Source organism: Pagrus pagrus, assembly GCF_965226575.1.
Source record: "Pagrus pagrus genome assembly, chromosome: 12".
NCBI lineage: Eukaryota > Metazoa > Chordata > Actinopteri > Spariformes > Sparidae > Pagrus > Pagrus pagrus.
In genome coordinates, this window is record NC_140196.1 from 1,372,927 (window position 1) to 1,387,310 (window position 14,384).

Sequence of the window (14,384 nt, forward strand, 5' to 3'; positions counted from 1 at the left end):
TTTAGATACAAAATGTAATTTAAATTAATTATTACGAAATGTGTGATACCCATTGAGCCTGTTTTTTGGGGTTCTGGCAATTTGAAAGTTATAGCTTGTAATGGGTTGTTGCATACTTTTTTTAAAATAACTATTATAGTTATTATTATTATTATTATTATTGTGGCCTCTTCATTGCTTGATCCTACAGTGCAGGTGAAGAGTGACAGGGAACAGGACGAGGTAGAGGGAGGACGACATGCAGCCACAGGTCAGATCTGAACCCCGGCCGCTGGAGGACGGACTCAGCCGCAGTCTTACAGGTGAGTGAAGTTTATGTTGTTGTGAGGACTTTTAGTTATTTGTGTTCTCAAACACGTGATTCTGAAGGAGGTTTTCTTGCTTTTGGAGCAGAACCTGGAGGTTGTGGTTTCACTTCAGCTCAGTGCAACAAAAGCAGCTGCAGCTTTAGTTTTTTATTTTGACAAAAAAGAAAAAAGTCAAGTATCAAAATAAAGTCTGAGACTTCTCTTCATTGTGGACCTGATGTAAGAATAAATCCTATGCAGGAGTCCAACAAACCAACTCATTAAAGACCTGTACCACCAATAAAATCACTCCAAACTAAAAATAAAAAAATAAACATTTCTTATTACATTATTCTAGTTCCTGACAGCACAGAAACTCAAGGAACAGCCATGTTAGTGTTAAATCCCAACAAGCACAAGTTCTACTTCACTGGCCATGAATTATATATTACATATAATAAAACTACCAAGGTGGCTCCTGGGTTTTGTCGCATTTTGAATGAAAAAGAACTAACTGGCACTGCAGAAACATCATAATCACTTGAGATATTAAGCTTGCTTATGTTGGATGCATGTTGGGAAGATAATTAACGAGCAGTACAAAGAGAAAGAACGTTTACAGAGAAAAACCTGTTTCGATGGTGAAATGTGCGGCTGATTATTGTTTTAAGATAAAAAAGAAATCTTAAAAATTTAATTAAAGTGAGTAAAAATCTTCAAAAGAAACTTCATGACTCAGATAAAACTTTTATATTTTGCTTTTCTCAGCTCAAGCCTGTCCTCAGTGTGTGTGTCGACGTGCACGTATGTTAACGTGTGTGTTTGAGGCAGTAAACATGGAGGCGGCGGGGCAGTGCTGCGTGTCAGGAGCCTGGAGGTTGCTAGGCAACGCCGGGGAAGGCATGTGCTACTGCAGGGGTTCCTCACATCTGCCCAGAACATGATGCTGCTGTTTATGCAGGTAAATCTCTCCACATCCACACAGACGCTTAGAAAACTGGACCTGACATCAACAGAAACACGAGCTCGCTCTCAGATATCTGCAGATACGACACACAGCTGCTGAAAGCTCTGGAACAATCAGCAGCGTCCCCGATTCCTGAACATTAAGGACACGCACAGTGATCTCCTGTTTAGATCTAACAACCTGCTCACAGCCGCTGCAGCCTTATCAACCAATCACCTCACACACACACACACACACACACACACACACCGTACTCATGTTTACACTGTGTTTATCTGATGATGAAGATAACAACACATCAGTCAGAGACGAGGTCGTGGATGAGGGCGTTTCTAGATCTGAAGCAGATGTGAAGGTTTCTGCATGAATCCTGATCCACCACATGACGCAGCAGCAGCAGCAGCAGCAGCTCCTGTTGCAACTTTTCCACATCTGCCTCATCCAGCAGCGTCACATCCACAGCAGACGGATCGATCAATACATTTACAAAAACACACACACACACACCAGTCAGAGGAGTGTATGATCGTATGTGTACAGGCTGATGTTGTAGAAAATGACTCATGCTACTCGCTGCAGCACCTCCCCCTGCCTCCTCACCTATATGAGGATTTATGTTTTGATGGGTGGGGGTCTCAGAAGGGGGGGGGTCGACCTACCAGTAGGCGCCGGTGGAGCCGCTTGGTTCTCCTCAGGGTGCCCATGATGCGGCGGCCCATCTTTTTGGCGTACCACACAGAGTTGAGCATGCTGCTTGTTGCTGCTGCTGCTGTGGTGAAGGTGGAGGTGGAGGTGGAGGTGGTGTGTCGCCTCCTCTGCGCCTCCTCTCGCTCCTGCTGCAGGCTGCGGGGTTGGCGGAGGTGGTGCTGGCTGGAGAGCAGACGATGGGAGGGGGGCTTCACTCCACTTTGTGTCCCCCCTTCCTCTTCTTCCTCCTCCTCCTCCTCCTCCTCCTCCTCCTCACAGACACAAACAGGGAGGCTGCAGAGGAGCTGACGGAGGTGACCAGCTGCTGAGACACGCTGAGGTCGTCCTCCTGCTGTCAGTTACGAGCAGCGGCGGTAGACGGTAAGCGGTAGTCGTCTGACGCCGGACTTAACGGGAAAAAGAGAGAGAGGAGCCTCCGGGGGCGGATTAACCTGCCGGGGTGAGAGAGCATCGCTTAGCAGGCGGAGAGAGAGCAGCCGGTCGGCCAGCCTCCGTCTGTGTGAAGCAGACAGCAACAACAGACTGCAGGGCTGACGAGAGGACGAGAGGAGAGACGACTGTGTGTGTCTCAGAGAGTGTGTGTGTGTTTAAAGAGAGCGCAGGCAGGGAGGAAATTAGTCCTCTGATCTCTTCTCTCTGCAGTCTGGAAACCTCACGCAGCTCCTTCCTCCTCCTCCTCCTCCTCCTCCTGGTTGTCAGTCCGCTGTGGGTTTGGTCGAGCTGACCTCTGTCCTACTTCACTCCTCAGACTTTCAGTCCCTTTTTCAAAAACGAGTCAGCAGGGGAAACTCGCGCCTGCAAACTGCTGAGTTATCACGGCTGTGACGGACAGCGTGGCGATCAGTGATGTGTGGATCGACCGTCACGATGGCTGATCCAAGAGACGACTAACTGCTGGTGGCTTATTAGTTATTGAAACTCTGGAGTCATTGATAATAACAGAAAAACAAACTAATGAAAATACAACTGAAATTATAAACTAATTAAATTAATTCATACCCTGGTCAGGGTGAAAAAAAAACGTGATTCTGTTTGGCTGCAGGACGTAAATTAATTCTTGATGAACGATAGTTTCATTGAAACTGTTGTTTAAATAATGTATTACAGTCTGAATCTAAATGAGTAACAACAGTGTCGTCCTTTGATGCATCGTCCTCTGAACACCACAGGATGGAGACTGTAAGGTTAGCACACACCTCTGAACACAAGGATCATCTCACATCTCGCTCACTGTTCAGCTCTGCTTCAGGACACGTGGATCGCGTGTTTGTGAAAGTCTTCATATTGGTTTGAGGACGGTGACATCTTATTGTTAAACATGCAGTCAAGCAATATTTACCATTTATCGACCGTACGCAGTGCTACTGACTTTGAGTCTTGCTAGCATAACGTTAGCTTTCTGGCTAACAGGTAGTCCGAAGGGTTCATTGAGCTGAGTGGACTAGTTTATCTCCCGTTGTCATCTTGTATCTAAGGTCTGATCTACTTACTGGAGCAGCGAACTAAGTTTCTGTTACATAACAACCTGAACGGTAATGACTGTTCCAGGTATTAGTCCAACTCTCAGGTTAGTCTGAACTCTCAGGTGTTGCCAGGGAAACGAAGCTACTGCTTGTGAAAAACTTCATATTTTGATCGCAAAACACACGAAAATATAGTTTTTTTTGTCTTCGCCAAATGAATATGGTATGAGCTGGATGACGTCTCCAGACTCCACTGAGTCCATTAATTCTGTCTGGAGCAAACTGCGAGTCGGACATGTCTGACACCTCGTTGGGCATCATCTCTTACAATAAACATACATAAAAAATGTATAAACATACAACTAACAAATAGCTAACAAAAACACATATGATGTAATATGCAAAACAGACGCAGTTGTGCTCCTCCAAGATTTTAATCATTCATTCACTTTTTTCCAAAAAAACCCCAAAAAAACAAAACAAAACAAAACTGAACAAAAACAAGATACTGTTTTCACTTAAAAAAAAGTTGTATGGTCTAATTTTTATATTTTGTTCATTCGTATATTGGTTTTGGTTTTGGTTCTCCATATTTGAGGGTTTTAAGTTTATGTTCTTCAAAGAAGCTGAGTCTGTTTTAATTTTAGGGAATGTTGTGACCTTTGACACCGGACAAAGAGGTTGTACCCGATCGGTCTCATCCCTCTTTGTTTCCACTGTGTGTTTCAGACAGCTTTTAAATTTCAAAGCTTCAAGAGCTTCTCATCAAAACTACGTCCCATGTGGAACCACAAGGTTCTGTCCCGGGTGCACGACTTTCTCAAACTTTTACACTTTGCATCCTAATCTAGAGGAAAAGTTTTGACTATCGCCACTATGCAGATGACACCAGACTCTATATAGCTGCTGATTCCAATGATCTGAACGCTCAGACATTAATCACCAGTGGATGGCAGCATTTTCTTAAACTTCCACAATAGAGGTCAGGTCAGTTTTCAAAGTGTTAAGTTCAGCTCACTTCAACCAACAGAAGAAACAAGCCGGAGAATGAATCATCTGTCAAGTTGGTAAAAAGAGAGTCTGACAGGAGAGTGTATGAGTAGGTTTAATTGATATCGCCACGTTGGGGTTTTTCCTAGAATATCATAATTCTTCTTGTTTTTAGGACCGTCACTGCAACTTAGGAAAAAGCGACATGTCCAGATGTAAATGAGCCTGTGCCTGCCTGGGTGAAGTACAGGACTTTCACCAGGAGTCCAGGGTTTATATCCCGTCCAGAACATTTTGTTCAGTTTGTGTTTTTACATTAAGTTGCTGTTTGGTTAAGTTTAGGCAACATAAATACTTGGTTAGGTTTTGGAAAAGATGGTTTGGGTTGTAATAGACCCTTTAAGAACGTTAACTTCTCCCCATGTGATCATTTTTGTGGTCTTTTCTGGTCAGTGGAAAAGCTGTGACTTTACAAAAACGCAACTGATACGTTGCAGTTATCCACTGATACACTGAGAAACAGATCTGGATCATAATCTTTTGGAATTGTGCTTTAAAGGAGGTATTTCATGCTTCTCGTTTACCTGTAAAAATGTTTTAAGATGAGTGTCACATATCTAATACCTGGTCTTTTGGATATTCAGGGAAACTTTCCCAGAAGGGACAAAGTGTTTCTTTTCTTCATCAAAAAACAAGTGTAGGTAAAAGAGATAAAAAATGTATAGGAAAATTCAACGATTAGTCAAGTTATCAACTGATCGTTTCAGTCATTTTTCAAGTGGGAATGTCAAACACTGTCTGGTTCCAGCTTCTTAAATGTGAGGATTTAGTGCCTTTCTTTGTCATTTTTGACAGTGAAATGAAGAGTCTTTGAGTTTTGGACTGTTAGCTGGACAAGAGAAGCTATCTGAAGACATCACTTTGGGTTCTGGGAGACTAAATGTTATAGACTTATCAGTTAACCCTGAAAGAAATCAGCAGATAAGTCGTTAGTTGCAGCTCCGTTAAATATATTGTTTTTGAACAGTGAGTATATGTACAAGAAGTAATTATCGCATTATGTTTCATTTGTTTTAGCGTCACAAGGTTTTTGTAATCTGGGTCGTATGAAGAAAGAAAACACCGTCTGCCGTTTCCCCGATAGCCCCCGACTTTCCCTGACATTCCATGACTTCCCTGAAATTCCAGGACCGCCTGGCTATAAATAGAGCTGGCCTGTCCTCCCAGCATCCTTTGCTGCAGCTGGGAATGAAGTGTAGCAGAGATGAGACGATGAAGAAGAAGCATTAGTGACAAGTCATTTCATGGCCTCTGAGTCCTTTGTCTCGGTGATAAACACACATCACAGCTGCTGTAAATCTTTGCGTTGGGACGAACAGGAGGTCGGCCACTCTGCATTTTACTGCCACCTCCCTCACCCTATTACAGAAAGCCTCACTAAATCTGCCCTTGTCCTTCTCTGCAGGTTCAACCCCTCCTCCTCCTCCTCCATTTTCCTGCCGTCAGGATTTTCTTTGTCGGCATTCATCTCCTGTGTTGCCATGGCGCTGCTGAGGAGAGCGAGCGAGAGGCGGAGGAAGAGAGATGAAAAAATGAAAGGAATAATAAAAAAAGGAGTGTACAGTACGTCCTCCCAGCCTCCGGTGTCTTTGTGGGATGTGAGGATCCATTCATGGCGTTATCGCGGCAGAGGTGTCGGAGATAGCTGCCTGCTGACGTCAGGCCGGGGACGGGCCGCCGCCGCAGATCAAACGTGGAGGAAACAATGAGGAGCAGGATGTAGAGATTTCTCCAACAAACAGTGTCAGCGTGAGCACAAAGCTCATCATCAGAGCAGGTGATTTTACCGCTGAGATGAAGGTGTGGAGGTCCTGCTCCGTCTCTGAACAGTCGTCCAGCTGATGTGAAGTACGACACAGAACTGGGCCACATGACCGAGTTTTCTACATTACAACTGCAGTCGTTTTAACTCTGTAGTCCAGATCTCCATCTGGTCTGTTCCTGGTTCCAACAGAAATAAGCTACAGTCGTTCTAGCAGCTCTGTGAGACGCTGCTTTAGGCTGAATACTGAAGAGATGATGCTAACATTGTTTTTCACTATGGCAGCACTGACATACTGGAGCTACTTCTACCATGATTTACATCTTAGATTAGTGTGTTAACACTGTAAAATGTTCCACTACGCACTTGATAACCAACCTGAGGCTGATGGGAAAGTCATTGATTAACCAGAGTGCTGGACACATTAACACGTTGACCTGATGATGGCGCTAAAGTCAGAGGATCAACAGAGTTAACACAGTTCATCCTGAGGGGAACATGAACGTCTGAACCACATTTACCACAATCCATCCGCTAGTTGTTCAGATGTTTGCGTATGAATCAAAGTGTTGGACCAACCACACAACCGTCGTCATCATCATCATCATCATCATCATCATCATCATCATCATCCCTGGAACCACAACACAAGTAGGGCTAGAAGACTGTCCCACAGACACATTCAGTTTCAGGGTTGGGTGACATGTCCTCAAAATTATATTGTGATATTTTTAGGCTATATCACGATCACAATATACATTTTGAAATCTCCTCAGAAGCGCTTCATACATGCTTCCACTGGACAACAAAACCAAGTATCTTATTCTGACCATATTCTTCAATACTGAATTTGCGGCAGTATCCTGTCGGGCACAGACGATCTGGTCACAGCTGATGGTGCTGCCAAGTTAAGGTAGGTAGACATTGTTCAGCAAGTTGTTTCAACAAACTAATCTCAAGTTTTGTTTATGTCTGCTTCCCCATGAGATCACGAGAGGGATCACATGTGAGTCCAGCTTCAGTCTGCAGAGACATGAAGCCACAGCGCTGAAGCCCTGCTGCTGCACAGAGCAGAGTTTGTTGTTTAATCTAAATGTATTGTAAGTGTCAGATGGACATTTTAAATCATCTCCAGCTGCTTCAGGTGTTCAGCAGAACGCTGCAACTCTGTTTTACTGTGAAGCTCCAGAAATGTTCTGTGGACTACGAGACTTCACCTGACTTTCATCAGCATGGAGGGAGGAGATGATGACTGAGTTTACATTTCTGTGTGGTGGTTCAGGTGGACCTGACATCTGGGATCAGGTGTGTAAAACAGTTTCGACTGAGGCTTTTTTCATTTGGATTTATTTGAATATGAATGTGGTGGTTGAACGTTTCTCTCATGAAATGAAAATGTGTCGAGATGGAAACAATCTGACACAAACAGTCACAAAAAATTGAATCAAAATCAGAAATATTATTCCCAGCAGTACTGAAGCAGTTTGGGTTACCATGACGACAGCCCAGCAGGATGGGGGGAGGGCGTTTACCTGGATTGGGGGGTAGGGGTTGGAGGAGCAGGAGGGGAGGGGGCTGTCCTCGCCGTGGGGATAGAGGGTGGAGGGCGTGGGGGAGGGGAGCTCCGGGAGGTGCTGTCCTAACAGTGAAGAACCGTCAAAGATGCACTCCAGAGACGCTACCTACAGGATACAGGAGGGGAGGAAAGACGGAGTCTCGGAGAGGTCAAAATACAGAAAAGGCAAAGCAGAAGAGAGACAGATCATCCTGACAGAGAGAGAGAGAGAGCGGTGAGGATGAGCAGGAAACGGGTGGACGGGATGATTTCCTCTAATGTTTTGGAGGCTGACCGGATGTTCTGAAACACGAAGAATAAAAGCTTCAGGATTCAGTTTGTTATCAGTGTGATCGGTCAGATCATCCAGTCACGTGAGCTCCAGGACCAAAACATGAGTTATGAGGTCTGAACGCTGCAGCAACACATTCATGAGTATGAACTACAGGAAGCTGAGACAGACGACAGCAGACGACACGTGAACACAACAACAACCTGGGACAACGGACACGAGTCCAACAGGTGAGGACACTTCTGTTGGAGCTCTACTGTGTTTATAGAAGGACAGCTACAGTTATTTATCTAATTAATCAACTTAATTACCAACCACAGCACACGATGAAAACCACGTACGCTGACATATTAAACTCATTTCTTAAATACGGACTAATGCAGCAACTGGAACGATTTTAACTGATTGAGGAACATATTGATACTGTGATAACAAACAAAAACCTCCAGAACAGCGAAGCTGAATACAAATTCTTAAAAGATGTTTTTTATTGCTTTTTTAAAATAAATAAGAAAATAAATTCTACAGGTAAACACAGGAGGAATAAAAGCTGTCCACACACAATGAGCTAATATTTGAAAAATGTTATTAGTTATTAAGGCTTGTACACATCATTGATTACATACTTTAAAGATTATTATATTTATTATATTCATTGTAGCTTAACAAATACGGAGGACTGATACTGCCAAAATCAAAAGTAAAGAAAGAAAGAAATGGCTCAACAAATCAGTCAAAATGTCATTTAATGCATGAATTTAATCCACGTATCGACTGATTTGTTGTTTTTTATGTTTTTTATACACTACAAAAATCACATCTGATCAAACGATACAACTGTTTTCATCACAAATGTCGTCCTGTGCGTTGAGACAGCAGGTGAACTCGATGCTTTGACGAGTGTCTGAGTGTTAACATTAAGGCGTCGGTACGTCCTCCCGCCACACGGTGGCAGCAGAGCTTCACTGAGCAGTGAGAGCTGAGCAGTCTGAACACATCAGTCCTGTTTATCAGGCGTTAATCTGATCTCATGCTCTCCGTTACCGTGACCACTGCAGCGTGAACATGTTTAAACACGTGTGAATTAATCAACTGCGAACACAGAAACGGCGTCTGAGGAGCGGACGGCTGCGTGGACTCTGCATCACCTCACAGACCAACTGAGGCTGAGAGGAAACAAAAAGCCACTTCATGTTTTACTTCTTCATTTAATGGAAACTATTTTCTCAAAAATAAAAACAGAACCAGCTAACTCAAACTAAAAGTCTGCTCCACGTCTTTATCGCATCAGTTTTCACTTTGATTATAGATTTTTGTCATTTCTGAACTTAAATGTTTTAAATTGCATTTTGTTTTAATCTTATTATTATCTTATTATTTTAATCTTATTTTTATTCTTTAAGGGCTTTGTAACCTGTTTTTCTGCTGCATAAACAAACTTATCGTTGCTTTAACCTCATGAACTCTAAGCCTCAACAGTTATTATCATTATTGATCAATCTATCAATTATTTTTTGACTAATTTATGAAACTCGTAAAATGTCAATAATAATGAAAAATGTCCATCACAGCCTCCAGAAGCCTTAAAATAACTGATGATTTAGTGTTTCACATTTAAGGACTGACAACAAAGTCTGAGCAGCAGAGGTGGAGACACCCTGACCCGCTCCAGTCAACAGTTCCCATAATGCATGTACATGTACTCTGAACCAATCATTTAAAAAAAGGATTATTTTAATACCTTGGAAACATCTGTAGAAATGAGTTATAGTTTAGAAGTTGTATACGTTATATAACTCCATTATTACTTTTCACTGGCTGTATTATCACACCCAGTGGTTTTCCATCTGTGTGATACCTACTGAGCCTGTTTTTCTACGTTACAGATTGTAGTGCTTTGGTTTGTTGCATACTAGATTTTTTTTATGTCTGTAATGAATATGAACACTTTCATATAAAAAAAAGTTTCCAAATTTCTTCTGGGGGAAATATCAAGTCAACACATAAAAACCTTTACAAGCTGTAAACTGCACATTTCCTGAACCCAATAAAAACCAGGCTCAATAGGTATCAGAGGAAAGTATGAACACTTAGCTATTTAAAAGCAAATAAGTGTGTAAGTAATTTAAAAAATTAAGTAATCCGTCCTGTGAGAATCCACAGTCTCTCTCAGTTAGTCAGTGTCTTCTGAAGCTATATTCAACAAGATGTGTTTTTTTCAAGCAGAAACTTTTTCTTGTGAAAGCGTCAATATTTCTGTTTCACTGGCTGTAAAATCACATCCACTGGTTTTATTTCAAAGCTTTTCTATCTTTGTGTGATACCTGTCGAGTCTGTTTTTCATTGAGTTCAGGACATTTGTAAGTTACAGCTACAAAAAAAAGTTTCAAAGTCTCTTCTTTAGAATATAGAGTCAAAATATTAAAGCCATCACGAACTGTAACTTGTTAATCTCCTGAACTCAATGAAAAACGGGCTCAATAGGCATCACACAAGGACTGAAACCCTTGAAGCACAACACAGTACAAACATCCACCTATGAAATAAAAACAGTGAATGTGACATCACAGCCAAGGAAAGTAGGAAAGGTGTGCTATTTTCTAAAAGATAAAGAAGAAAGAAAGAAAATAAGTTTCAAGAAAAAATAAAATAATCCTCCTCGGTAAAATCTGCCGTCTTCTTCAGTGAGTCAGTGTTTTTCAGCTCTGAGGCTGTTTAACAAGATGTGTGTCACAAAATAACTTGTAGATGTGACAGAGCTTCATTAATACACAGGTTCAACATTTGGGTCAACAAAGTGAAAACTAGTGGAGATATTGTTGGAAAATAAAAACATAATTATTGTTATTAATCTGATGACTGTAAACATTCAGCAACAATGATTTAAATGAACACATGTTGTAAATGATCCTCAGGGTCTCTGTGATGTTCAGGACACGTTTCAACCCAATCCAGAGAAGAATAAGACGACGGGGAGGCTTTTTCTATCTGTCTGATACCTGTTGAGCCTGTTTTTCATTGGGTTCAGGACATTTCAAAGTTACAGCTTGTAATGGTCAGTTTTTGTATTTTCATAGGATTTTACAAGGTCCCATGAATTTAATACGTTCATCCATTAATCCCCCGACATGATCTGGGAAAAGTTCTGAATTCTGGCTGAGTCGGCGCTGAATGTCCCTGAACTGAACAACTGACACGGATCCACTTCGCTCTGACACACAAACAGTAGACGACAGTCCGATCTGAGCAGCGACAGACACAAACACAGCAGCAGCTGACGGTGGCAGCATGGAGGAGGACGGCATGAACAGGAAGCAGAGTCATGTGACCGAGACGGCGCCAAATTCTCCAGGTTGAGCTTCCAGACAGTCTGGTTCTGTTCTGGTTTCAATAAACACACTGACGAGCTGAAAACACAGAGCTGCTCAGGGTGTCGCCTCAGCCTCTCAGGGAGGAGAGTTAAAAAACTGACAGGAAACAGGAAGATTTGATGATAAAGTCTTTTGTTTAGATCTTTTTTTTTCTTTTACATTAAAATGTAAAGTAACTTTTTATTATAAAATGCTGAAACTGTTCAAGGACGTGTCACAGGTAACTTCAGCTGGTTTAAATGTCAGAATAGTCCTTTAAAGTCTGTCGTACGTGACACAACATTTCCACTTTACTTCATCTCAGTTCAGTTCACTATCTGTTTTAGGGACGTTTTCACCTGGATTCACAGGAAGTAAACAGGTTTTCACCTGTCCAATAGAAACCTGGCTGGAGGAATTTGACAGGTGTGTTTATGTGTGTGGGATGGCATCATGACAGGACACAGGTGTGGTGAGCAGGTACAGGTACAGGTACAGGTACAGGTACATGTACACGTGTGAGCTTCAGAGCAGCTTCAGGGTTTTAATGAACCACATGGAGGCGACACAGACAAGCAACAACCAGCATCCTCCCTCTGTGTGTGTGTGTGTGTGTGTGTGTGTGTGTGTGTGTGTGTGTGTGTGTGTGTGTGTGTGTCAGGATTAATTCACCAGTTCAGTTTTCATTCTCGTGACTGAAATCAGTTTGAGTCGAACGATTTCAGAAGGTGAATTTAAAATGAACTGAATTCAGTAAGTCAGACCTGACCTGGTCTGTGTGAATGTGTGTTGACTGACAGATGAACACAAACATGTTCATTAATAAACAAATAAATACAAATATAAATAAATAAATACATGACAAGAGAAAAGGGGAGGGAGAATCTTCTATTGAACAAAGAGATAAACAAGCAGAAACAAAGAAAAACAGATAAAAGCTTCGACTTTACTGGCACCTGAAGGATCACGCTCATTATTCTTGATGCTGGCTCTTTAAATGCCCTCGTTAATATCTGATTATTAAAGTAAAGTCTCTGAGCACACAGACCGACACATGGATCAACAGAGGCGGAGTACAGACAGGAAACGAAGCCGACTCTCTCCTACCTTCATGGGTGAGATGTGAGCGTGGGTGACGTATCCGTGCACATTCTGGATCTGGGACAGGTTCTTCTCTGCTACCTGGACCAGCTCTGCTCCGACCGCCTCCTCCGTGAGCTGGGGGGAGCTCTGGTCCTGGGGGGACGAGTCCTCATCGTGGTGCCTGTACTTCTGTAACAGGAGACACACAGACAGACGAGGGTGAGGTGGATGTGGTGGACGGTGATGGTGAGGGTGGTGATGCCCTGAGCACTGACTGACAGACGGAGGGCGCCGTCTCCTCAGAGAACCAGGTGATATGATTCAAATCAAATCAGTTTACATGCAGCCGATAACGTTTCTACATCAAGACCAGAAGTCCACAAGTTACTGAACTCCAGAAGTCTGCAGTCACAAATGTACCGTGGAGTCATTTTTAGATGAAGTGTGAAAACACTTGAAGGATCTGCTCGTGTTTCCTGAGGATGTGAAGTGACTCACAGTCGGAGCACTTCAGGTCTCTGACGGGACACAAACTCTCCTGGTTGAATCATCAGAACAAAACATGAACCACTGTGTCAGAAAAGATCTGATTCAACGCTACAGAAAGCCTGTGGACATAGAAACTGACGGAGAGGACTCAACTACGATTCCCAAGGTGCATTTCAGTGACAAACATCCAATCACAGAGCTCCAAACTCTGTCGTCTGCTGCGGAAGATAAAGGTGGTTTCATTTTGGACTCTGGGCCGATTGAGGATTAAATTCAGCAAAAGTGTTTCTGTGTTTTATTCTCAGCTGACTGATTTAATCTAAAGAGAAATGGCTGCTGAGGCTCATGGGTAACGTAGTTTTTAGAGGCCTCCACCAAATAAAACATCCAAGAGATCAAGTTGAATTAATTTAAACATAAATACAGTACATGAGTAAAAATACATTTACTCAAGTACTGCACTTTAAAATACAATTTTGTGGTACTTATACTTGAGTATAACTCTTCCACTCCACTACATTTAATGTAACTTTAACTTTAGTTACTAGTAACTTTAAAGAATGCATCAGAGCACATTAAAAACAAAAAATAAAAATAAGTTAAAATAATGCAAAGAAATATGTATTTTATCAGCAATATGTATAATTTTACACTCACTTAAGTACATTTAATATCAGATACTTTAAGACTTTGACTCCAGTAATATTCATACGGTGACTTTCACTTTTACCAACGTAATATTTTAACATGACATCTTTACTTCATAGTGCGACTGTTGGCTACTTTTCACACACTTTATATGATGGAAAGAAAAACACAGGAAACCATGGACAAACTACCAAAATAAGAGTCTTGTAATCACCCTTTAAAGGGATTGAAAACAGATGAGAGCTGAAAGGATGCTGATTTTTCTTAGACATCCGTCTGCTGCGGCTTCACGTCCTGATGAGTCAGAGCTCAGTCTTACTCATCTGTTCGCTGGCTTCAACAGGAGAGAGGTTCACGTTGACAGGTGAGCGACTCGACACGCCGCTTACATAACTACACTCAGAGTGATGCACGAGTCAGCTGCTGCGCTCTGCTTCACTGTGACAGGAGTCAGTCTGATCGGTTTATTGATGAAGGAAGTTCATCTCTACAACATTTGATCACTGATAAACTTCAAACATCACTTTATTCTTATTCTTCTGTTGTTTTTCTCTCAGTGCTGAAAAACACTTTGGATCAACTGTTGTCTCACACTAGATGTATATAAGTTGAGCTGAGGAAGTGAAGATACCAAACAGGTTTTTTAATTATCATTATTTAGTCTTCTTCAGGACTCACTGGTGACACATAAATGTTTTGGTAGTAAACAGACATTTATTTACATTTGTTT

The 14,384-nt window shown here is 42.1% G+C and overlaps 1 protein-coding gene across 16 annotated transcripts in view; it reads right to left on the bottom strand.

Annotated features, from left to right (window-relative positions):
• The window catches only part of dlg1b (discs large MAGUK scaffold protein 1b), a 111,534-nt gene that overhangs the window by 35,958 nt on the left and 61,192 nt on the right, over positions 1-14,384 (bottom strand). For 8 of the 16 annotated variants that reach the window (XM_084368684.1, XM_084368676.1, XM_084368686.1 and 5 more), the window contains 2 exons: positions 12,542-12,706; positions 7,770-7,919 (listed from right to left, as the gene is read on the bottom strand). In XM_084368684.1, the coding sequence (XP_084224810.1) occupies positions 7,770-7,919; positions 12,542-12,706 (315 nt within the window). Of the gene's footprint in view, positions 1-1,913; positions 2,300-7,769; positions 7,920-12,541; positions 12,707-14,384 lie in introns of those variants that run through there. The other 8 variants (XM_084368691.1, XM_084368690.1, XM_084368677.1 and 5 more) reach the window with 2 other exon arrangements.